Below are 16,611 nucleotides of genomic sequence, written 5' to 3'. Positions count from 1 at the left end.
CCAAACAACTGATATACTACAGTATATACTTATAGTATAGTACTTTTCTTTTGTAAATACATACTTATATAGATAATTACACCCAGACTCAGGACAAACAGACATGTTCATGCACACAAATGTCTGTACTGGGTGGGAATCGAACCCACAACCTTCGGCGTCAAAGGAAAGTATATTCCAACTACTAACTACTAAAGGTTTATATTGAGTTATTAAGTGAAATCAACACAAAGAAACAAAAGTTTCTATTTACCTTTTCTTTAGCTTCTATTTTTCTATTAGAGTTTAAATAAGCATGATCCGTTGTGTAGATAGGAAGCCGGTAATGGCATATCTCCGAAAGTGCTATTCTAAGTAGTTTCTGGTATGAATTAGAAAGTTTAATGGGTTATTTTTAAAAGTTTTAGGTTATTTATTTTAATAATAATTAACACTGTGACTCAAATTCAACCAAAGTTATTACATTACATAATTTAAAAATGGTAATAGTAACTGGATCTATAATCAACAATTTATCTGTACATTAATGTTGTTTTAATAAGCTTTATCTGAAAAGATTTATAACGTATAAACACATTATATAATCCTTAAACTGTAAATTATCGCCATAATATTAAGAAATAAAATTAAATTTGTTCAATTTGATTAGTAGTTTTGACTTATTTTAAAATAGATAAACAAAATATACGTATAAGTAAGAATATTATATAGTGTTGCAAATAGGCTCTTGCATGCAATTTTGAACCATTAAACTAAATTAAAAAAGAAATGCTAGCACATCGGTTTCGAATATAAATCTACCAAAAATAAACTGGTAAAAAACTCAGCACCTAACTCTTTTTCATTAATTAAATTATATAATTCTTATATACATAATTCTTTACGAAAATCCACAAATACCAACTCCATTCTTTTTATCTTATTTTTCTTACATAAATATTTTTTTAAACATAACTTTTATTAGTGTAACTATTTTAATTTGAAACAACACGCTAAATAAAGCTTGCGCATGCTTAATTTATTTAATTTTTATATAGATATCTATATAAAAATAAAATCTATCTAGGTCTATAATATAAATATTTTTACAAATGGATATTTAATAAGAAAACACCTGTTTTATTACTTAATTCTTGGAAATGTCAGATTCCATGCGTTTACCATTAATCAGCCCACACAGTTCAAGACATTTGCGCTTTACCACCGCTCCGCGCGCCATTTCCTAATTAACGGCAATTGTGGACCGGACAGAACACGTGCCAAAAATGTATGTAGTCGTTTTGGGATACTTTGTCATTATTTATCCATTTTATTTTTGACTAAAATGTTTCATTAATTAGAGATCCTAATTTTATTTTAGTTTATTTATATAGATTTTTTAGTAAAGGATTTATCCTTAAGCGTAGGTATATTTAGAGACAATGTAATTATAAGTAAGTACCTATGTTTTTTAAATTAATAATTTATATGTTAAAATCTAGTTGTTGAAAAATTGGTTATATAACTTATTAGAATTAGAACGTAGCAATTTCTATTCATATATTGAATTGTTTTCAATGAACTCTTGCTTTATAATAATTTAAATAATATAGCTAGTAAGTATGTCATAATTGTTAATTGGAATGCCCCCTTCTATTAATTTACATATATAAGCTGTGAAGTTAATGGTAATAAATTTTAAATAATGTGATAACCCGTAAGTAAGCCTAACCTTTTGAATGTACCTTTAAAATGTACTTAAGTCAAACTCTAACTATGCCTGAAATTCCTTATTTGAATATATAATTATATGTAGGCCACATATATTTAAGTAGTAAGTTATAACTGTACAATTTCTATAACGCTGTTGATTACAAGTAAATAAAATAAGATAAAAATCATCAAAGAATAACCGATTGATTATTTTTTACATAAGATTTCTTTTTCATATACTCAAATAAATATTGTTATGTTCCGTGTAAAGGTGTTACCATATTTATTAAGGTGCGTTATTATTTTATTCGATTATAAAAAAAATAATAAATTTTAGGCGTTAATTAGAATTGACGAAAAATGCATCTTTAATGTCGACAAACAGCTTTGTTGATTTTAATCATTTTGTATTAGTAGTCCCCCAATTTTAGTACATAAATCACAATCTTAACTCTCAACATCGAAATAGGTAGTAGGTACCTAAAAATTATTTTACATAACCTTATATATTTCCGTGTTATTACATTATTTGTAAAAAAATAATCGCCTTATTATAGAGAAGACGATTATGTAACAACGAATGTTGTACAAGTACATAATATTACATACGTTGTACGCAAGTGGCGTTGTTTTATTGGGTTCATTTAGGGGCACTGACGTATATCATCGCTTTTATGTCAGCTCCAAAAAAGATAGATGTAAAAGTGTCAAGCTAGAAGTGGGAGCCGGTGCGCGAGGTCATTTCAATTGAAGTCAATTAAACCAATTGCTTTCAATTGAACGGGCGGCAGATTCAGCGTCGCTGCGTCCACAGAGAGATTTTATGTGAAGCGCCTACGCGCCGTCACATGACTCACCGCTCTCGTGTTTTTTACAGATATCCTTGTTTTTTAACAATTGGTACATAAAAATACGTTTAAATAAAGTATCGCATGATACAATATTTGTATTAAGGGTAGCCGTTTCATAATTAAACTCCAATCAAAGAAAATAATTCAAGTTCAAGGCTATTATATATATATTTATTTAATCACCAAATTCGAATTGAAATAATCATTAAGCCAATAAATTGCTTTGTGTATATAAAATACATATAGGTAAATAAAAAATGAAAATTTTAAAAGAAAAAGAAAATATGTTGCTTGGCAGAGTTTGATCTCGTGAACTTGAGTTAAGATCTACGAGGCCACCTCTTGACTTCTTCGGGTTAGTTCTGAGTCTCTTTTATGTGGAAGATGTTCAGCCTGAATAAGATTGATTTTTTTAAATGGTAATTTTCAATAAAAGGTCTGATTCATAAAGCTATTTGTACTTTTAATGCGAATGGTAATGAATCATTTACTACTTTTAAGATTAGTTTAAAGATTTATTTGTTTATATTGATAATTGTTCCAAATGTATATATGAAAATATATTATATACGTCACAATCATAACGTGATACAGACATACAGGTTTTTAATTAAAAATCTGTAAGTGTTATATCCATTTAAGTCGATCCATTACATATACAGTTTTTAAGATATGTATCTTGGTAGGCTCATTTTATTTTAATTATTTTTACTATATTTAAATGGACTATAGCCTAGATGGATCAGTAGATGGAATTTGAACCTGTAATCGCGGGTTCAAAACCGGAGATCTACTGAGTACTTAATTTGTTTTTGTAAAAAAATTCATTGGCGGCAAAGGAAAACATCTTAAAGAAGTGATGACATGTGTCAGGTGGAATTTTGGTATACCTAGAGTGAGGCAACGTGTTGGATTTGCCCAGCAGTGAGACATAGTAGAACGATAACATCAAATAGATAGAATAATACACAAAACAATATCTTATACAATTCTATATTATTTATTATAAATTTTACCTACTTTGTTGTCGTATTTTGTAAATTTCAATATAAAAAAATAAAAACACATCAAATAATAGTAAAAACTATGTTGTGTGATGTCGCAAGATCTTAAAAACCGCTATTTAATTGAATGCATGAAACATTAAACCAGCAGGCGACAGTTGAATGAACGGATAAAACAGACAAGATTATTACGTATAGTCTTCAGTGAGACGATAAAATATCGCATAAAAGTTATTGGCAGAAAGAAAATACTTTGCCTATATTTCTTATCAGCAAGTGTATGTTTTCAATCATCCCAATATTTACTTTATTCTCTTGTCCTTATTTAATCTTTAGAAAATTGGCAATTAAAAACGGCAGAAGATTTAAAAGTTTTTAAACAATCAGTTTTTTTTAAATTGAATCCACGTTCTAAAACAGATAAAAATAATGTATTAGTTTGGCAAAAGCTTGTGCACAATAACAGCTAAATCAATTCGGTGAAACTGATTAAAATTTCAGTAGTACGATTTGAATAGTGAAAGGTGTCGAATTACATATACTCATGTAAAGCTTAATGAAACATTGTTATATTTTTTTAATTTATAACTGAATATGAAAAATAAGTATGAAAAACCTCTTTACAAAAAATCTCAATTTGAGAAAAAAATATAATACAGTAAAGAGGTATAGGTATTATAATAAATATTGTTAATTGTTGGTATTCAATATGTTGTATTAAATATTTGCGATTATTTAACGTCTGGAGCTTATGTCATAATTATAGTATTACAATATTTACATATTAAATACATAAGTTCTACAATATGTAACATGGCATTCATTTTGTATAGATTTACTATTTTTTTTAAATTAAATATATCTATTACCTTTGTGTACACGTAAATATCTTTATAAATTATTAATTTAGAACTTATACTCCGTTTTCAAATTGCAATAGATTTTGTACTTTATTGTATCGAGGTTGTATGAAACAATATCGCTTATGGTTTTATATAAAATTGCTTATGATGTTAGTTATCCTGCGAGGTTATTATTATTGAGGTTATTAAGTAATATACTTACACTTAGGGTGGCCCTTCATTTATTTACTTCTAAGATGCAAGACAATGCTCATAATATGTACCTACTTTCGTTACTGTACTTTACTGGTGGTAGAGCTTTGTGCAAGCTCGTCTGGGTAGTTACCACCCACTCATCAGATATTCTACCGCAAAACAGCAGTACTTGGTATTGTTGTGTTCCGGTATGAAGGGTGAGTGAGCCAGTGTAATTACAGGCACAAGGGACATAACATCTTAGTTCCCAAGGTTGGTGGCGCATTGGTGATGTAAGCGATGGTTAACATTTCTTACAATGCCAATGTCTAAGGGCGTTTGGTGACCACTTAGCATCAGGTGGCCCATATGCTCGTCCGCCTTCTTATTCTATAAAAAATAAAAAAAAGTAAGTTCATAAATTTGTTTATTACCATTAATTAATATAATTGTCATTTTTTTATGAATAGGCGTTTACTCCTTTTTTTGTTATAATTTTTGCATGTTTTGTTTTGTCTTTATAAATAGTTTCTCTTTCTTTTGCTTACGTAAGTTAGTTCTTTTTTTAAGTTTTATTTCAAAGAATGTACTTTTTTCCTACGCAAATTAAGTTAGCCTATGGTATGGTATGAAATTTTTATATTTAAGTTATTTAAGATTGTAGTTTAGAATAAGAAACAAAATTGTATACAGCGTTGGTTTCCTATTTAATAAAATAAAATATTTTTTTTACAAATAACTCTGTATATAAATATAATGTCAAATTTGAATGTTCTGTTGCTGGGCTAAGAACTCCTCTCACTTTGATGAGAAGGTCTGGAGTTTATTCCACAGCGCTGCTACAATGCGGGTTGGTGGATACAAATGTGTAAGAATTTCATTGAAATTAGACACATTCAGATTTTCTCACGATGTTTTCCTTCCCCACCCAGAACCAGATGCATTATAAACACAAATTAAGTCCATGGAAATTCAGTGGTGCTTGTCTGGATTTGAACCCGCGTTCGTTGGTTGAGATTCACACGTTTTAACCACTGGACCATCTCGGCGCATATATTTATAGTCCGGGACACAATGTATCTTCTCTTGTCTTAAAATATAAAAATGGGAATATCAAGGATTAATTTACTTGATACACAGTATTTTTGTCAAAACAAATGATCGCTTATATTTTACAATTTGGATCGGCAGTTTTAGAAATCTTTACTTATAAACTGTTTGTCCTGACTGAGTATCAACACACAAAAGCTGACATAATGAAACAAAAATACTGAGTCTAGAAAGCCTTGGAACATATATTTTACATTTTTAAAATTTTTAATTTAAGGGGTGAAAATGGAAGGGAAACTTTTCTTTTTTAACGGTTTTATTTGAATTCCGAGTGTAAGCACTGCCAACTTCTTAACTCCGGATTGCTATTGAGAATTTTTCGACAAAATACTCAATAACATTTTTCATAACACGATACGAGATTTGAACCTTGAACTTTAGGATCTACAGTCATTATAGGCTTGAAACTAGACCAACGAAGCAGGCAAACTATTATACTAAATAAAAACATAGTATTATTTTGAAAATAATGACTAATTTCGGTCAATTTCATTTTGATTATACCTCGAGGATATAACGTTTAAAACTCTATTTAAATAATTATACTTCTGAATTGTGTTTGTTTGACAGTTTATACTAAGTAAGCAATATGTATTTTTACTGGTAGTAAGGTTTAGTGCAAGTGCGTCTGGCCGTTATAAATTAGGAGTTAGGGATACGCAGGCCTGTCGGTAACAGCGGCCTCAAGTCACTCATCACCACTCATAATTTATTCTCTAAATATGAATATTTTGTATCGCTGTGTTGTTTTTTGAAAAGTGAGTGAGCCATTGAAATTAGAGGTACAAAGAACAGGAGTGGTGGCATATTGACGATGTATGTAGTATTTGCAATAGTAAGTAGTTATTGCAACATTCGATATAAAAGAAGCGATAAAAAAGTATCTAAAAACTACTCGTTATTGCAAAAAATCGATCAAACATACTGATAGATCGAAGTTCCACTGAAGTAAAAATTATCTTTGCATCAAAGCGGTTCAAATGATTTTCTTTTATTTTTTAACACAGTATGTTTTTAGTAAAACGATGCGGGTAATTTTAGAGAACGCATTTCTACGATATTGTACCCCTAATCGATAAACCGAGTATTTTTTATGATATTGATAAATAAGATAACAAAGATTTATTCTTGTTATATAAAACATGTACTCAGAAAATAAATGTACATAGAATAACTCCTCTTAGATAATATACCAGAAACTCTACAATTAGATACAATCTTTATTTTTCATAGTTTTATTAAGTTCAAATTTTGCGTTTTCAAAAAAAGAACTTGTCATTTTTTTTGTGTAGGCTAATGTTTGGTTACGTAGTGATAGTTGACTCTGTTTGGCAACGCTTAGCATTAGTAATGTATCATCAATGATCGGGATTATTTTCCACGCAGTAAAGAAAAATTGTGAAGCAGATTGCTATTGTTAAAGTTTATTATTAAATTTATTTTTATATTCATTTTAAATTTTAGAATAAATCCTTTGAATAAATAAGTATACCTGTTTATAATGAATTTGTGATAGTCACAATGCTTTGTTTGTAAACAAATAAGTAACAGGCGTTTATGAAATTTCGGTGAAAATATACATTAAAACATATTTTAAACAAAATGACAAATGTGGATATTTTTATAAAAACTATTGTTTAAATATGCCGTAACTAGATCACGTGCTCTAACATCGCATTTACTAGTGAAATCATTATTTATCGAAATGTATTCATTCATAGGAATACCTATGTTAAATCAGTAAAAAGTAGTAAATTAACTATTTTTCATCTGAATGTCTTTGAATAGTTCAGACGCCAAAAGGCTATGTATGAATGGTCAGTAGGGTACGCTACGATATGCTACGCTGAATGTCTCTGTCATAATTCATAAGATTTAAGTCTTTTAGTGATAACAATACTTATAAACACTAGGTCCTTACATATGAAATTAGAGTTTTGTCGTACTGACCACTTTGATCTGATATATCTCCTCTTTGGTTAAGAATTCATAATTCAAATTTATAAATTCATTTAGCTGGTACATTTGAGTTTTGAAAACAGTCATTTATTTGTTTTTTCCTCATTATTTTTTTCTTTGGCGTCGCTTATTACCGCACAATGGAAAACATGAAATATCGGTATATTTACGAGTACGAGTTCTACCGTGGCACCAGTGCTGCAGAAACAGCTCAAAGGATTAATGTTAAATGAAGAATTAAAGGCTATTGTGGAAGCGGATCAATCACAAAGCACTTCAGAGATAGCTGCAGGCTTCGGGGTAAGTGATAAAACTGTATTAATCCACGTGAGGCAAATCGGGAAAGTAAAAACACTTGAACGATGGGTACCTCATGAATTGAGTGTATCGAACTTGCAAACACGCGTCGATTGCTGTGTTACTTTGCTCAGCCGACAAATAATGAAGGGATTTTAAATCAAATCATTACTTGTGATGAAAAATGGATACTGTACGATAATCGGCACCAGCCAAATCCTGCCCTAAACTAAAATAGACTCAGAAAAAGTTACTTGTGAATTTGGATAACTTCTTACAAGGAAAAATATTCAACTCCGATGTGGCAGTCCAAGCCGCCTTCAAAGAGTTTATTGATTCTTGCCCCCATGGTTTTTTTAGTAAAGGAATCAATGAACTACCTATGAGATGGCAAAAGTGCATAGATAACAACGGTGCATACTTTGGTTAATTAAATATATTTTACAAAAACAAAATTGGCTTTATATTCCTCCCGTACAAAATGCCAACTTCATATGTAAGGACCTAATATAACAAATCGATCATTTTATTGTGACCACCAGAGACCAGAGGAGACGCATATTAAAAATATGCCGCCTATACATATCAGGCGAAGAAAAAAAAGTCGAGATGGCCCAGTGGTAAGAACGCGTGAATCTTAACCGATGAACGTGGGTTCGAACCCGGGCATGCACCTCTGAATTTTTATGTGCTTAATTTCTATTTATAATTCATCTCGTGCTTTTCGGTGAAGGAAAACATCGTGAGGAAACCTGCATGTGTCTAATTTCTTCGAAATTCTGCCACATGTGTATTCCACCAACCCGCATTAGAGCAGCGTGGTGGAATAAGCTCCAAACCTTCTCCTCAAAAAGAGGAGAGGAGGCCTTTAGCCCAGCAGTTGGACATTCACAGGCTGTTACGAACGAACGAAGAAAAAAAACATCGCCAGTTGTGGCATTGGCATAATATATTGCGTTTAACTAGCGTAGATACTCGACAGAAAAAGAAAAAAACAACAACTCCGTTTGTGTTTTGGGTCTTATAAAATACAAATAGATATATGTAAGTATGAAGTAGTATAGTAAAATAGCAAAAACGAGAGAAGACAGTTATGCAAACGTACGTAAGGAATTAGAATCTCCTAAGTTCAAACAACAAATCTTTGGCATATGGTATACGTATTCAAATATGATATGTATTGGAAATCGTGGAAAATACTTTTGCCTTTGAAAAGTTAACGAGAAAAATTTTACATATAATAACGCAATCATACTACATGTTATTTATTACTTTTTAATTTTTAAAGATATTATATACAGCTGTTTCCCGCTATACTTAAGTTAAAATGATGTAATTGCACTACCGTTTCGGAAAAAATACCTCGTGCAATTGTTATCGCTTCTATATAAAATAATGTTTTCTTAGCATACGTATATCTGTTTGTTTGTATATCACAGGGATAAACTATTTATTGATTTGTTGTTAGATAGAGTATTTTATGAAACGCTAAAAAATATAAAAAAATACACAGGTACCATTACATTTATAGGTATATTTATGTCTTAGTCTTAACTAAGATAGATACTCATTTTTATAATTGTTCATTATTAAAATAAATGACTGTAATAAATAATTATTTATGTAGTAACTGAAATGTTATTATTATTAATGTACTTAATTCAAAAGTTAAAAGACTAATGGAAAGGCAAACTGGCGTATGCACATACAAAACAATTTATATGCTGTTTGTCAAAAGAATTTAGTTATGTATATGTTCAATGGTAATAAAATAAATTTCAGTTTGATCGTCAAAATAAGCAATTAATGATTATCAATATGATATTCATTAGAGCATCTTAAATTTACAAGCGTATTTCTTTGCTTGTCACTTACGCTGGGTATTGTTAAAGTGTCCTTAATAATCTTTATTCCTTACATAATATTTCATGCAGTAAAATATGGACAGAACTGTAATAAAAAATATATTATATCTCTTTAATATTGATGCTTGTAGAATATTATGCAACTTTGTGCGGCCGTGATTGTAAACATTTTAGCGTAGATGTATCCATTATGTTATATAAATAATATTAGTAAATCGTGATTACTTACGATTATAATCAAAATCACTTCAATTCCCGTCGATAGTTGACACTTAAACTACACCAGAAGCAGTGGTTATCGTAGAGTATATATACTCTGCAGTCCACAGAACCCAACTTAGACACTAATTTAAAAATTCACATATATGTCACATTGGTCCTTTTACTATCATCCATTAATGAGTACAAGTAAAATGATGCCTAATTCACATCTTGGCGATTACGTATCTTCGTGACCCATATTTGGGTTGTCGGACCGAGTGCAAATGCGTCGAAAAATGCATCGGCGAGTGCAATTCGTGCTGCCTGAAAGTCACCAATGAGCCCAATGAAGGAGAGATCCCGCTGGCGAGTGCCAGCACCAACCTAAATAGACTCTGATCATCTAAATTGACTTCAATTAAATAACAACCGAAATTGTTGAAATGCGCCATTACTCCCTCAACGCTAATCTAAGTGCCAATAGTCAGGGCGAATGTTTTATTAATAATCTCCAGCAATAACTGTTAATTAATAATTAAGCGATGGAAGCGTCGATCGACAGCTTCAGTCAGCATGCACCGCTTCGCTGCGCGAGCTTGCTCCTCTCGTTACGAGGTTGTATGCGCTTTTTTCGGTAAAGACATTTATGTCTAAGTATATTACTAATAAGGGTTTTTATTAATATGGTAATTGGGGGGGGCTTATAATAAGTATGTGTGTAATTTCTACCAACTTTCCCACGGCTATAAATCATGAAATAGACATTTGAGTGGTATTGATACGGATTTACAATGAAATAGTATGAAGTTTTAAAATAATGATGTGGGCGTTCGCACCCTAACATGCCATGGAAACAAACAACATCTCGCGCTACTTTGTGGGAATCCCGCATGGTTTGTATGTCAGGAGCTTGCGGAACGTCGGTGCCCGCAGCTCGCGCCGCTCCGCAAAGAGGGAGATGCGACTCAACGCAGTGCATCACTTCGGGGGTGTGGCTCCCGAGCGACGCTATTGGCTCTCTCGCCTCGCTACACTATCGTCCTATGCGCCCGCCTCGTCCGATCTAATATCTCACTTCTGTTCATCTACTATAAAATAAAATAGCACTTTGTCTCGTACGCTCGTCGAGTTCGGTCACAGCAGTCATTGGCTCATATTCTTCTCCGAACATCGTATTATGGTAATATAAATTGACCAACCGTGGACTAAATTTGGTTAGTTCGTTAAAGTTGATTAAAGCCATTTAACCGGGACGGACACGACGAAACGAACGGCGCGAGCGTCGATCCCGCAGAATAGACTAAATGAGCTTCAATTGTTTAATATCGGAATCGATAATTCGATCTTGAGTCGGGCTCGTGGAGCCCGAGGTCCGAACGGCAGGCAGGCGGCCGCGACGGAGCCGAGCGAGGTTGGTGCGGAGGTAGCGGGTGCGCACCCGCCCGCCACCGACGGCTACATGTACGTGTGCGGAGACAGCGCCGGCGGTGCCGGACCGCGCTACGAGTGCGCCTTTGAGGGCGGCGGAGGCATGGAGCAGCCCACCTTCGAGGAGCACATGTTTAACGAGTTTGGCAAGGATCGGCAAGTGCAGGTGGTAGTGGGCGCAGGCGGCGAGCTGCAGTACCGGGATGACCTGCCTGTGTTTGCTGGCAGTGAGCAGAAACGTAAAGAAGAACCATTACTATTACAAGCGGTAGAAGCAGCCCCGGCATCACATGCGCAGCATCCGCCACCTCCCCCTCCTCCACCAACTACTTCTAAGAAAAGTGACAAAAAGAAAAGCGATAATAACGGAATCAAGAAAAAGAAAACAAGGTAGGTCATAGGATTTACTTTTTAATTCATAAATCTTAATTTTGATTACTACATCGCATTACAATTATTTTGTTTAACGTAAATTTTGCACTAATTACTCAGTTACATAACAATATGTGTAAGTCGATAAATTTTAATAATGTCTACGAAAGTTATGCTACAAAGACGTAGACACCTGTTGCTACGACCTTGCAGTAGACGAATATACATTACCTAATTAAGATATTTGTATACATTACAATATACAAAGAAGAAAATATTGTGTTAATAAAGGTTTTAAAAAATGAGTGTTTTAAAATAAAATACGACATTATTTCTCATATTACTCATGTTTAGTTAGAGATTATTTTTAATAATATATCTGTCACATTTATTGAAGGCAATCGTTAATCTGATTATTTTACCCTGATTTTTTTCAGTCAAAGATTTCGAGCAAAATAATCAGGGATATTTGAAAAGACTTATAACCCTAATTTAATTTTGAAAGACGCACCTGCTATGGTCACGAGTTGACAGGGAGCACCACGCGCCTTTCGACTTTTATTGCAGTTTATTTCAAGTTTATTGTTGTTATTTCTATCTAACACAATCGGATTTCATGAACATTGTTCAAAACTATTTTTAAAATGTTTGTATACCGGATTCCACGTCATTGACAAATTAAGTACATCGTTGTCGTCAAAACGTCGAATTTAATAAAATCATTATAATCGCGATTATAATAATTTTATTAAATTAATAATAGTTAAAATGAAATTTTTAGTTTTTCCCGTTTTCAGAATTTAGTAAAATATTAAATATAACAAACAATATTGGCTATAAAACTGAATTAAGTAATACCAAATTTCTCAGCATCTTTATTAATTCCGTAAACAAACAATGAATAAACTTAAACGTAATGTTGGCAGACTATATTACTATTCTGATACTGAAAATAGTGTAATAAAGTACTTAAAAATCAACATAAAAACATAAAATTAAAATATAAATTGTAATACTGAAATTATACCAAATTTTTTAAATAACATCAATATTGGCCTTTTGTATCTACTCGTGTTTATATAATAAGTAAAATAAACATTGTAAAAAGTATAAAACACCACCCTCTCCCCATTGCATAAATAATACGATGATTTTAAATATGCGATATAGACGACAGATGGTTTCCCATTCCATTACAATATTTCTACATAATAGCCATCAGTATACCTAATTTCGATCGAACAAACTCGTGTTTGAATAAGAAACATATTATATATAAAACTGAACATGACCGATTGAACGGCTTGGCCGTTGCAAACAATTTAAATACATTTTTTCCTAAGCAACCCTTAAACAATGTAACAAAACATTTTCGCGCCTTGACTATACAGTTTTGAATGTTACTTTACAGTTAATTACCCGTATCACTTAGGGAGCCATGGAAGGGATGCCTTATCTTATATCTATATGATTTAATACGAAGTGAGATCTTAATTTTTGTTAAACCGATAAGACTTCGTGTGTTCAATCCGTCGTTAGCTCAACAACTCACTGAGGATATTGAGTCTAAATGGTTAAAAATGTAAACGTTTCACACTTTACAAGTATTTAAAATAATTCTTATTAAAAACATTCCGCCATAGTACTCCATTACAATCGCTGTCAATTGGGAAGCAATTAGAGGTGCTCACGCGCAACAGGGGTGAATTTAGTTTCACGCTCAATCAATTTCCGCGCGTGCACCCGCAGCCATATGCACGCGTCAGATGGTAGATGCACCGCGGGATGATAAGAATTTTATATATTTTTGAATATGTAATTGTATACGCTGCTCTTAATAAACTAATAGGAGCTTCTGTTTTGTTCCCAGAACGACGTTCACTGCTTATCAATTGGAGGAACTTGAACGAGCTTTCGAACGTGCTCCATACCCAGATGTTTTTGCTAGAGAAGAATTAGCTCTGAAATTGAATCTATCTGAATCACGAGTCCAGGTAAACTTTCCTTTATAAACACTAAAAAGATAACTCTATTATTTAAAAGTGCTAAAAACTCCTAATAAAATACTTTTTGTAAAAATGAAATCTTCTTTTCAATTTTTTTTATAACAGGTGTGGTTTCAAAATAGAAGAGCAAAATGGCGTAAACGTGAGCCTCCACGAAAGACAGGTTACATTGGTTCCAGTTCTCCAAGTTCAACAACATTAGGCGGCGGCTTCTCAAGCATTGGAGGCAACTTGCCTGCTTTTCCTCAAAACGGCTTGCCAGCACCAGCTGATTCATGGTCTTACCAACATTCATATGAATTATCTTCACATCACTTGCTATCTTCAGGAAGTAGTGGTTACCCTGGATTCAACACTCAGCCAGCTGCTTACTCCTACACTACAGTTCTTAATGGGCACGATGGGCAGATGTTTGCTCCGCGACATTCATACGAGTATGGCGAGGGTAGCCCGCCACCGCTTGGCGTAAGGGATTATCCTATGATTGCAGCTCATTCTCCGCAAATGGAAACACATGGGCACGAAGACAAGTTAGACTATCGTACTCATGATCACGAGGATAAGTACTCTTCGTGCGCATTACAAGAGGAACCGTCTCGATACGCCGCACCACCAGAAGATTATGACAAATGCGGTATGGTCCCACACGACAAACATTACGAGATGGACCGCCATTCTGAACTCTCACAGCCGATAGTTGTTAAAATGGAACCAAGCCCGAGTCAGCCGTATACGTCGCTGCCCCCTTTTTTGAATTGAAATACTCTTTTTCGAAATTATCATAGCGCGTAGATCAATTTCGAAAAGGAGTATTATTAAGCGGGACGATATTTTATTTTATTCTAATAAGAATGTGCATACGATTGTAATGCACAAAGTTAGATTTAATTTTGATGGTATCATTATTAAAATGTACCCCTATACGCGTCATTTAAAATTATCACTTAGTTTAACTTAAGAAAAATCTTAAAATTAGATGTTTTTTTACAAAATGAGAGGATGATGAAAGAATATAATAAATAATAGCTTTTACTTTAATGGTATTTATTAGATTTATATTTGTACATAAACAATTAGTTATGTGAGTCTGTTTAAACTGCCTATTTGATGCAAATGAGACGTAAGTAGGTACATAATACCTATTAGTTTGAAAATTGGTTTTTAACCAGAGTGCATTCCCTGTGCCTTATTGTTTTTAGTTTTTAAATCAACTAAGACGATAAGTTTTAATTAAATACTATATCTACGGGTTCGACCCAGCTTACAAAATATATAAAGATTTAAATTATAAGTTGCTTTTAGTGTTAAAATACTTATATTTTGATACTAAAACCATTTTCTTAGCATTTAATAGTTTTTTTTTTTATATAAATATAGTACGTATGTTTTTTTTATTGATTTTAAGTTTTTGTTACGTAGCTCTTAAGATAATAGCATATTAATAGTTAATATTATATGACATAGAGTTTTTATCCGGCTCGAAGGAGTAAGACATAGTTAAGTCTAAATATATTGACGTGAATGATGTGCCAAATAATACATACAGTAGCAGTAATTATGTAATTTAGACAACTATAATAAGAATAATAATTGGAACTATTCATGTTCGGAAAAATGATAAATGTCAGTAGGTGGAATAATTATTTCATGCATTTATTTTTTTCAAAAGAAAAAGAAACAAAGCAAAATATAATGTAACATACATAAACAAATATGCTTCACGCTTTCAGGGTATTTATTGCTACAGTGGTCGATATTTAAATTAGTTAAGTAAACCCATGAAATATTTGATAATTAAAAATCTTAAAAGCAATATTTTAGTGTAGATGGAATACGTTGAAGTGTAATAATAATTACAATGTGCTTATTGACTTCTTTTATTTTCTTTCAATCCTTTATATTTTTTCATTATTCCTTACCTATTTATGAATAAATAAAGACTAAACCGTTCAGTACCTTTCTCTTATTGTTTGGTAGTACGACGAGATTTAGTGTTATCAATGAAAAAAAATAAAATAATAGAAAAAAAAATATTTGAAACATGCAAAATCATATACGTTTTCCTCAAATTTTTATAATAATTATGGTCGAATAAAATATAAAACCACGGGGCGAACATAGTTGATAGTTCATATAATTTGAAAACGATTATCACACACAAACACACTTGTTATATGTGAGGAATGTGATAAGATCGAAGATGTATATCATATTGTAATGAAATGTACCCGGAACGAACCACTACGTCATGAAATATTTATGTCTCATGGTGTTATTAGAGAAGTCGGTGTATTAAACTGCGTCCTGGCATTTCCTTTGTCCGCGAGTGCCAGGGCTCTTTATAAACTTGTAAGACTGGGCTTGAGAGTACGGTGATCCAAATCATCATGTCTCAAGCCCAGCTTTTCAAGTTAAGGAAGACGTATAGAGCGTCATAGTCATTTGTGTGACCAAGCTCTTTAAATAAAGAAAAAAAAACACACTTGTTATATTCTGGATAGAGGTGTAGGCGTACTTACTCGTTCGTTAGTTTCTATGGCTCAAGTGGTTGGTTACTGGTTTGGTTGCAGATTGTGAGGGTCTGGATTCAGTCCAAATAGTTTTTGGGTTTTTTGTTGACATTTTTAATAGCAGCCCGGATTTAAGATACTTGCGGTGCTGCGCTACCATGTTTCGGAAAGAGCATGAATTTTACTAGAATTTGAAGTTTCCTCGAGACACGTTGGGTTATGTTATATTCATATTTGCGTTTTAGACTTTAGTGTTACAAAAAGTCTAAGTTCCTGGGT

General features: G+C 32.4%; 1 protein-coding gene across 1 annotated transcript; it reads left to right on the top strand.

The window, feature by feature from the left end:
* Window positions 1-11,117: 11,117 nt before the first annotated feature.
* On the top strand, window positions 11,118-15,693 carry LOC126776269 (homeobox protein OTX1 B-like). The gene is made up of 3 exons (XM_050498599.1): window positions 11,118-11,834; window positions 13,687-13,810; window positions 13,928-15,693. The coding sequence occupies exons 1-3, from the start codon at window positions 11,476-11,478 to the stop codon at window positions 14,579-14,581; spliced, it is 1,137 nt and encodes a 378-aa protein (XP_050354556.1). The 5' UTR covers window positions 11,118-11,475; the 3' UTR covers window positions 14,582-15,693.
* Window positions 15,694-16,611: the final 918 nt, after the last annotated feature.

The sequence above is a fragment of the Nymphalis io genome, chromosome 2 (assembly GCF_905147045.1).
Source record: "Nymphalis io chromosome 2, ilAglIoxx1.1, whole genome shotgun sequence".
Classification (NCBI taxonomy): domain Eukaryota; kingdom Metazoa; phylum Arthropoda; class Insecta; order Lepidoptera; family Nymphalidae; genus Nymphalis; species Nymphalis io.
The sequence above is the reverse complement of the archived record's forward strand: the minus strand, read 5'-3'. Positions and strand labels throughout refer to the sequence as shown.

Coding starts and splice junctions, on each gene's coding strand:
- LOC126776269 (XM_050498599.1), top strand. CDS start 11,476: ATGTACGTGTGCGGAGACAGCGCCGGCGGTGCCGGACCGCGCTACGAG. Junction 11,835..13,686: donor ATCAAGAAAAAGAAAACAAG/GTAGGTCATAGG, acceptor TTTTGTTCCCAG/AACGACGTTCACTGCTTATC. Junction 13,811..13,927: donor TATCTGAATCACGAGTCCAG/GTAAACTTTCCT, acceptor TTTTTATAACAG/GTGTGGTTTCAAAATAGAAG.